This window comes from Dunckerocampus dactyliophorus, chromosome 11, assembly GCF_027744805.1.
Source record: "Dunckerocampus dactyliophorus isolate RoL2022-P2 chromosome 11, RoL_Ddac_1.1, whole genome shotgun sequence".
NCBI classification, from domain to species: domain Eukaryota; kingdom Metazoa; phylum Chordata; class Actinopteri; order Syngnathiformes; family Syngnathidae; genus Dunckerocampus; species Dunckerocampus dactyliophorus.
In genome coordinates this window covers 23,910,896-23,919,156 of record NC_072829.1, presented here as the reverse complement: position 1 = coordinate 23,919,156, position 8,261 = coordinate 23,910,896, and the positions used below count along the sequence as shown (strand labels likewise).

The window sequence follows — 8,261 nt, the reverse complement described above, 5'->3', positions numbered from 1 at the left end:
TCCAGGGTGTACCCTGCCTCTCGCCCAAAGTTAGCTTTTATCGCGCTCCTCTTTTTAATGGGGCAGTTGTTTTTTTTTGTTTGTTTTACTTCCACAGTAGAAGAGTGAGGACATGTTCTTTTTGACTAGCTTTTATTTCAGGTCGCAGCCCTGCTCTTTCTCTGTTAAGTCAGGCAGCAAAGCCCTAAGTTGCCAAGGAAACAGCATAGTGAACATAACTGGTATGTACCCGTTTTTAATTGTTTTTTTTTCCGGTGCAAAAGATCGGGCATGAGAAGACGACAAGAAAAACAGTTGAAACCGAATTTAAGTTTGAAGTTTTGGAATGAATTCCAGGGCACGATATCGTTTAGAAAATATTACTGTTGGAATCAGTAGCTTCCCTCTGGCGTTTATTTTAAATAAAAGCTTCTTTATCTCAGTTATTTCACAATTTGGAAGATTTCACTTCTCTTTGCAAATTGGAAGATGAGAAAACCAGTGTTCATTATTCCAAAGTCTCCACTCAGTTTTCATTTCAGCGCAACGCAAGCTTTGCCTCTCTGTTTTATTTGTGTCGGAGCCGTTATTTTATTGGCACAACTGCACGTTCTTCCCCTGATTGTGGACAAGGAAACTACGCAAAACGATTTATTTGTGTTGGTTCGGGTGGCAAGATTTGTTGATCAGAAAAAGAGAGCTCAAACAAGCCTGGTTTCTAAAGCTTTTTAGAAGAGCAGAATAAAAGCAGTTGACACGTTCCAAATTAATTAAAAACATGAGATAAGCAAGTGTAGTTCATTTCTACAGTTTGTAAGATTAAAATATCACACATTTAAGGTTTAGAGTTAAAGCTAGTTTATGTATTTTTTACAGTTTATTTGAGTTTAGTTACAGTATTTGTGTTTGATGCCATTAAAACCTGTGCATTATTTAACAAAAGATAATGTGTTCATAATCTTACGATGTTGCACAAGAAAAGTAGCTAGAGCAGGGGTGGGCAAACTACCGCCTGGGGGCCACATCCGGCCCGCCAAGCGTTTGAATTCGGCCCGCCAGTTGCTTCCAAAGTATTTTATTTAAACTTAACATACAAGCTGGAATGATGTGGTCTGATGGTTAAAGTGCTCCTGAAAAAAAGGGACATAAGCACATACAGCAAATTGTACGACATTTTTACTGCTAAAATAAGACAAATAATTCCAGGTGAACTGTTCGAATGATAAGATTGAACTACTGCGTGTGCTCCAAATATACAGTCTGGCCCCCCCCAGCCAATTTTGTTAACTCAATGAGGCCCGCCAGTCAAAAAGCTTGCCCACCCCTGAGCTAGAGGTACTGTAGTATTAATAAGTGAGAAAGACAAATAAGGCCATCTAGAAAGTAGCGAGGGTGTTTCTCACATCTGAGATGAGAAACAGGAAGGGAGTGCTGAAAGTAATAAAGCATCCACAAAGGTATAAACAAAATACTGTAAATGCGCACGCACACACACACACCTGGGGAGTGTCCCAGCGGGGTGAGATGTAATTTGGCACATCCATTTCCAAGACTGGTTTGTCTTAAAGCCCACTGGTGTCTTCTTCCAGGCCAGCCGGGAATGATGTCACTTTTCCAAACACACACACGCACACCAAGTCAAGTGCAAACAAATCTGCACTATCGTCCTCACAACTGGCCTATTTGTCTGCCTATGCTGATTCTTGTCATAGCAAGTTTGCAATCATTTCTCTGAGTTTTGTGGTGGCAGAAGAAGTTTGACCCCGATCCTCCTCTTCTCACTGCAGTGCTTTCCCTTTGGTCCTACACACGTAATGATGTATATATGGGCTATTCACAGGCGCTCACATCCTCCCAAAAAAGGTCCACAGAGGCAACCAAGTCGGCTATGCCAATAATCAGCGGCATCTGCTCTCCTTCTCGAACATATGTGGGAATTAAATGGCAAAAAACAAGTTGGCCTCCCATGACATTTGCTTCCCTTCGATACTTCACGCTGTGTGTGTGTGTGTGTGTGTGTGTGTGTGTGTGTGTGGTGAAGCTGACCTACCAGTAATGGACACAGATCAAAAGAGGGGCAGTGTAATTTAAAACCCCGCCCCCCAAAACATGCTGTTTTAAAGGGCAAGGTCTGCAAGTATGTGCACAAAGATTGTTTTTCAGATTTTGCCTATAATGGATTTGAAATCAAATGAACACGTCAAGATGTGATGGAAGTGTTTTTATCATTGATTTCCATCATCACTCATCATTAGTTTCCAAAAAATATGGTATTTCGAAGGTACTTGCACAATTTTTTAACCATTTTGAAGAAGTCTCAAAGACCCCACAATAGTGTATTGGAAGTGTCAAACTCAAGACCCGGCGGTCAGATTCGGCCGCCATATTGTTTTATGTGGCCCGCAAAAGCCTTGAAATAATGCATGTCAAAAAGACAAAAAAAATCACTTTATTTTATTTAAATAAAAAGTATGCTATGTCTTTAAATGTTTTACATATGTATATTATATTACTAAAATGAATATCAAAACAATAAAAAAAACAAAAAGACACTTAATAGTTGCTAAATGTAGTCTGTCAATTTTGATAGAAAATTTGTACTGCATGATATTGGGAGTTTTTATATTTTTTTGTTGTCAAAACTCATTTAAAATTAATTATACAACCGTCGTATACTCGAAGCTCTGCTTCGCACCATGACTTCTGATTTCAATGTAAGTTTGTCAGTTAAACATGACTAAATATGATAATTATCATGTAATAATATGAGGAGATTGTACATTTACAGTACAGTCGTCCCTCACTACACTGCGGTTCGAACATCATGCCCTCACTCCATCACGGTTTAAAAAAAAATAACTACTTAATAAATGATCACTGTTCCGTAGTTGAATACGGCGTATTATTAGACAAAACATATGCATATATAAGCAAATTGTACTTATTCTTGGCCCATCCATCCATCCATCCATCCATCCATCTTCTATGCCACTTATCCTCATTAGGGTTGCAGGTATGCTGGAGCCTATGCAACTGACTTTGGGCGAGAGGCGGGGCACACCCTGGACTGGTCGCCAGCCAATTGCAGGGCACATATAGACAATCATTCATACCTATGGACAATTTGGAGTCTCCGATTAACCTAACATGCATGTTCTTGGAGTGTGGGAGGAAACCGGAGTACCCGGAGAAAACCCACGCACTCACGGGGAGAACATGCAAACTCCACAAGGAGATGCCCAAGCGTGGCCAACATGCTAACCACTCGGCCAAATGAAGCATTTTCCCACATAAAAATGGCCAAATGAACTAAATACAAATATAATTCATTTAGAAGAGGTTATGTGTAGTAATGTTGGGTTTAAGGTCACAACCGGTGACCAAAATATACATAAAACTTGCTTAAATACTGTATGTTTTTACTGATAGGCCCTATTCAACCACAAAACAGCAAGATTTATTAATTGACATATGTTTGTAAAACCGTGATAGAGTGAAGCTGCGAAATTGGACCGGCGATGTGGCGATGGACGACCGTAATGAAGTCAACCAAACACAATCATAACGCATACCTGTCAACCCTCCAGTTTTTACTGGAATTTTCCTTTATATTCTGGAAAACGTCCTTATTTCCAAATGCAAATGTTGACACATATGCTACAATGTAACGCAGCAACCCGTCAGAAAAGCATTATTACTATTAAAAGTGTCTGCAGGTAGACTCTAAGAGCATATTTTCCCCCTGCGAATTGTTTTAGAAGGTGTGACCCATATAAGGCAGGATAAGAATAAACAACATGACTCATACAGATGAAGCCGTAAGCATCTGCCCTCAAATAACTCCTCCCTTTCTGCTCCGAGCAGGATTTGTGATGATCTGACCAGATTGAGATTTTCGCTCCGCTGCTCTCCAATTGCTAAGAGAAAGTTTGAATAGAATGATGAGGAACATAAAAAGACTCATGTAGATTCAAGCATTCAGGCCGTATTGTTGTACTTTGCGACAGACTTTCAGGAGCTCATCTGAGCCACGCTACGATGGTTCATGAAAATCGTCGGTTTTAATGACAGAATCAATAACTGCAGTTTTGCTCCCCCGAGAATAAAAATGTATTAAACGATCCGATGTGAGTACATCGGCGCAATCGCTCCACAATCTCGCTTTGCTGCAGGACTACTTTGCATGAATTACAGTAAAATGTAGTTCTGCACACAGGCCCCAAGCTGTTAGGCCCTTTCTCAAAGGTTTCGGCAGGGAGAGAGAGTTAGGAGCGAGCGAGGGAGGAGGAGATGGAAGGAGAGCAAGATGGAGGTGTAGCGAGGATGTCCTCAGGCTGAGACTTGCTCTCGCTGTGAGAAGATTTCTCCTTTAACTCGTTCAAGTGGAAATTACAGAAAGTCACAAAAGAAGAGACGATCAAAACAAAAATGTGTGAAACTTTGTTTTCGTCACTTTTGACTGTTTTAATTTGGTACATGGCACAATCAGCATGTATGCATCTGGTATACATAAATAAATATTAAATATTTTTATACATAAATATACATATAGAGCTCTTACAAAGACACCTTGGCTGGGGATATCTATCTCGGAATTATTTGTGTTGGTGCTTTTATGGTTGTTTTTGTAAGTGGGAGTGATACCTCCATAGAAGCCCTATATATATATGTATGTATGCCCATATTTATATATATATTGAAAGAAATACAAGTGTGCACTGATGTAGGTTAACTCAGTGCAAACAGGCCACTGTCTGCTGCTGTTTGAAGAGGAAGCCTTACAAAGTCCACACGCCAGTTAGTTCGGTTTGTTTCTTTAAGCTATCTTTTTCTCTTACATGTAAAATAATAGATTTATTTTGTCATCTTTAAGCAAAAATTAGACATATAGAACTTTGAAAAGTAACAAAAGTGCTATTTCGCGAAGACAGACACCAAGAGACGCAGCAGAAACACGACTGGTGGTCAACCAAAATCAACGACATGGAAAAAGTATTCGGTCTCATCCCCCACCCTCCATCAAAAGAGCACATCGTACATCCTACTAAAAAAATAAACATAAAAAATAGTACACGCACACACACACACACACACCCGAGTTCACTCACCCACTTTCTAGCAGAACGCTCCAAGCAGGATGTGTAGTGCACACTTCTTGGTGGAGATAAGATCAGATAGCTTAACAGAGAAAGATTGGCTGTAAAAGATGCACTTTTTTCTTAACAAAAACAATCACAGCAACATAGCATTTGTCTCAAAGCCAGAGCTGTCCTAGACTAACCATTCTGCACAAACTAATCCCCCCCAAAAAGCACAATTCATGTTGCAACAGGGGCGGGAAAAAAAAAAAAAAATCAACAAAAAAAATCGGCCAAAATGGCTTTTAAAATCTCTACATGATAAGTTCCCATCCTGGATTCAGTCTTTCTATCCAACTGCTCTCAGAATTGTCTCTCGGAATAGAAATAATAACAAAAAAGAACAAGATTTGTAAGGCATTGAAATCAAAAGAAGCAATCTAAAACATGATGTGAGTATCAACATAGAGGCCATTGTTCTAGATGTGTCTCCCGCCACAGGGAGGCGGGTTGGGAAAATAAAAAGCACTTGTTTGTCTGTTTTTGTTATGAATTCAAGAAAAAAAGGGGCTATCTTCTGAGTCCGCTTAAAAAGGCTTTTAAAATGATGCTTTTTTTTTTTTTTTTTTTTTAGAAAAAAAAAAAGGACACAACACAAAGAGCCCCTCTCCCGATGAGGAGAAAGGCAAGCAGTTTGATTTTGGCAGCTCTGCACAACTTGACATCCAGAGAGATCGCTCACACAACGCTCCTAGTAAAAGTCTCGTTAAATCTCTTCACGTTTTAATCCGACTCCTGCCCCTCCCTCCCTTCCCCCCATCTCTGTGGTATTTATAAAACACAATCCTCCGCTCCGTTTTGTTCATCCCTTTGCTCCTTCTCCATCAGCATCGCCGCCCGTCCATCCCCCCATCTGGCCTCTTTAAAGCTATACGCGGGTGGTCGAGTGGGAGTGCGGCAAGCCGGTAGAGTTGAAGCCCGTCGTGAAGGTGTTGTAAGGATGTAGGTTGGGCATGCCCACCAGGGAATTTGGGATCATAGTGATGGTGTTGGGCGTCATGAGTGGAATGTCGTCCGGAGAGCGCCGCAGAGTGAGCGTGTAGTCGGGCAGCGAGGCCAAGCGCAGCGCCCCCTCGTTGCTGTTCCCCGCCTCGCACTCGTGGTGCGTCTGGTTCATCTGCAGAGACATGATCTCCTCCTCGGGCGCGTGGTGCCCGATGTCGTTGGAGTTGGTCTGGCGCTGCGGGCTGGGCTGCCCGTGGCTCGACTCCTGCCGCCGCTTGTCCTTGCGATAGTAGAGGGCGGCGAACGCCAGTACATTGAGGAAGAGCAGCGAGGCTCCCACTGCGATGGTGACGCTTAGCTCAGTAGAGTAATCCCGCGGGTTCTCCACCACTAGGGGCCCCGACTCCTTGTCGTCGCTCCAAGAGTCTTTGTCTTCACTGTTGTAGGCCGGAGACATGGGGGGCCGCTTAGTGTTGAAGGGCCAGGTGGTCTTACCATTGGGCCTTTTAGTCGACAGGGTGTTCTGCGTGGTCTCCGGCGGGGGCACTTTGGTGGTAGTGGATGTGTAGTGGAACATGTCGTGAAGGTTGTAGAGGTGTGGCACTAGGTGTTTCCAGAAGGCCACTTTGGTGGCTCGGTAGTGGTCGCGCACCCGCGGCTTGAGGCCAATGTGCAAGTACAGCTGGTCCTGGGGGTTGTACTTCGACCAGGCCACCTCCTCAAAACGGTTTGCCTTAGTGTGGATGAACTTTGTGTCCTGCGGAACCGGTTTGTTGGGATCCCTGCAGACACAACACAGATGAAAGAGGTTATTAAAAAAGATTCCAGCTAACTTAAAAGGGGAGTTACATCCCGTCGTACCTGCTGGCTACGTGCAAAAATGGCAAGACACACGCACGTGGCCCACACAGATTTGCAAACCTGCAGACAGCACGCAAAGCGCGTAAGAAGAAAATTGGGATGCAAATTATTTTCTGCATGCATGGAGGAAAACCTTGCACGCAGTCAGGTCGCAAGGGCATGGCAGAGGAGGACTGCGTGAACCTTGCATGTGTCGCAAGTTTAAAAATACATTGTGTACATTGCCTGGCCACGGCAGCGGCTCCTCCCGCGGGGGGCAACTCCTCCAGCTGTACACTCTGGTTCTCCCGACCTCCGTGGACGCACGGCGGCTGCTCACATAGCGTGTCCGACATTAATGCACCTTACCCGGCCATGGCGGGCGGCTCTTCCCGCTGTACACTCTGGTTCTCCCGGTAACGATAGCCGTAGGTGCCGTAGGAAGCCAGTACACCCATCTTGCAATCGAAGTGAGTGGGCTGCATGAGCTTTCCACACATGTACGTCCCCAGTGGGTGAAACAGCCTTACATGAAGCGCACCGAGCACGCACGAGTTGCACGCCGCACTCACGATCTAAAAGCTACAAATTTGGTGAGCGGCAAACATGTGGGTGTCACAAATCATTTGCTCTATGAGTACGACACACTTGCAACCCCTCTGATACCCTGCTCCTCCACGTGCTGGCCACGGCCAACAAATTTCCCAAAAATTGAGCATGTGGTATCACGTACGTCAGTGTAACTCCCGCTTAAGAAGTGTTTACACTTGCACGCACTTTCATTTTCAATTTCATTTTCAATTTCATTTTCATTTTCAATTTTATTTATTTATTTATTTATTTATTTATTTATTTATTTATAGCACGCTCGATGAGCGTGAAGAATAGTTTGCGCTCTCTTTGTGTTCCGTTTACGTATAAATTACACCCTTGGCATGAAATTCATGACCGAAAATGGTGTGTTTTGGCACAAAATGACCAAGCTCCCGCACAACTGATTTACAGCTGGTCAAGTACTGTTGACGTCTAGTGTACGACATTAGTACGCGCAACGCGCATTGTTCCCGCATGGGTATGCATTATCACCACCACTTCCCCCATCTGTGAAGCAGTCGTGGCATTATTTGGTCGTGATGCCACGCAACAACAGGAATCGCATTCATAATGTTGAACTCAAGAGCAGACGTTCATGCAGCTCAAGCAGAAAAGAAAGATAAGTCCTCACGGCACTAGCACGCAGTGTGGGGACAAAACGCAGGGACAAAATGTGTGCAAGTGTAAACGAGGCTTTAGACTGTGTGCACGGCCAGAACCAGTCCGGTTTCCTTACGGACATTTTTAACATCAGACCAAAAGTCC

At 43.5% G+C, this 8,261-nt stretch overlaps 1 protein-coding gene across 3 annotated transcripts in view; it reads right to left on the bottom strand.

Moving 5' to 3' along the window:
* Positions 1–5,638: 5,638 nt before the first annotated feature.
* The window catches only part of LOC129189626 (neuroligin-3-like), a 192,051-nt gene continuing 189,428 nt past the window's right edge, over positions 5,639–8,261 (bottom strand). For all 3 annotated transcript variants that reach the window (XM_054791496.1, XM_054791497.1, XM_054791498.1), the window contains one exon: positions 5,639–6,844. In XM_054791496.1, the coding sequence (XP_054647471.1) occupies positions 5,986–6,844 (859 nt within the window). In that variant the 3' untranslated portion in view covers positions 5,639–5,985. The remainder of the gene's footprint in view (positions 6,845–8,261) is intronic.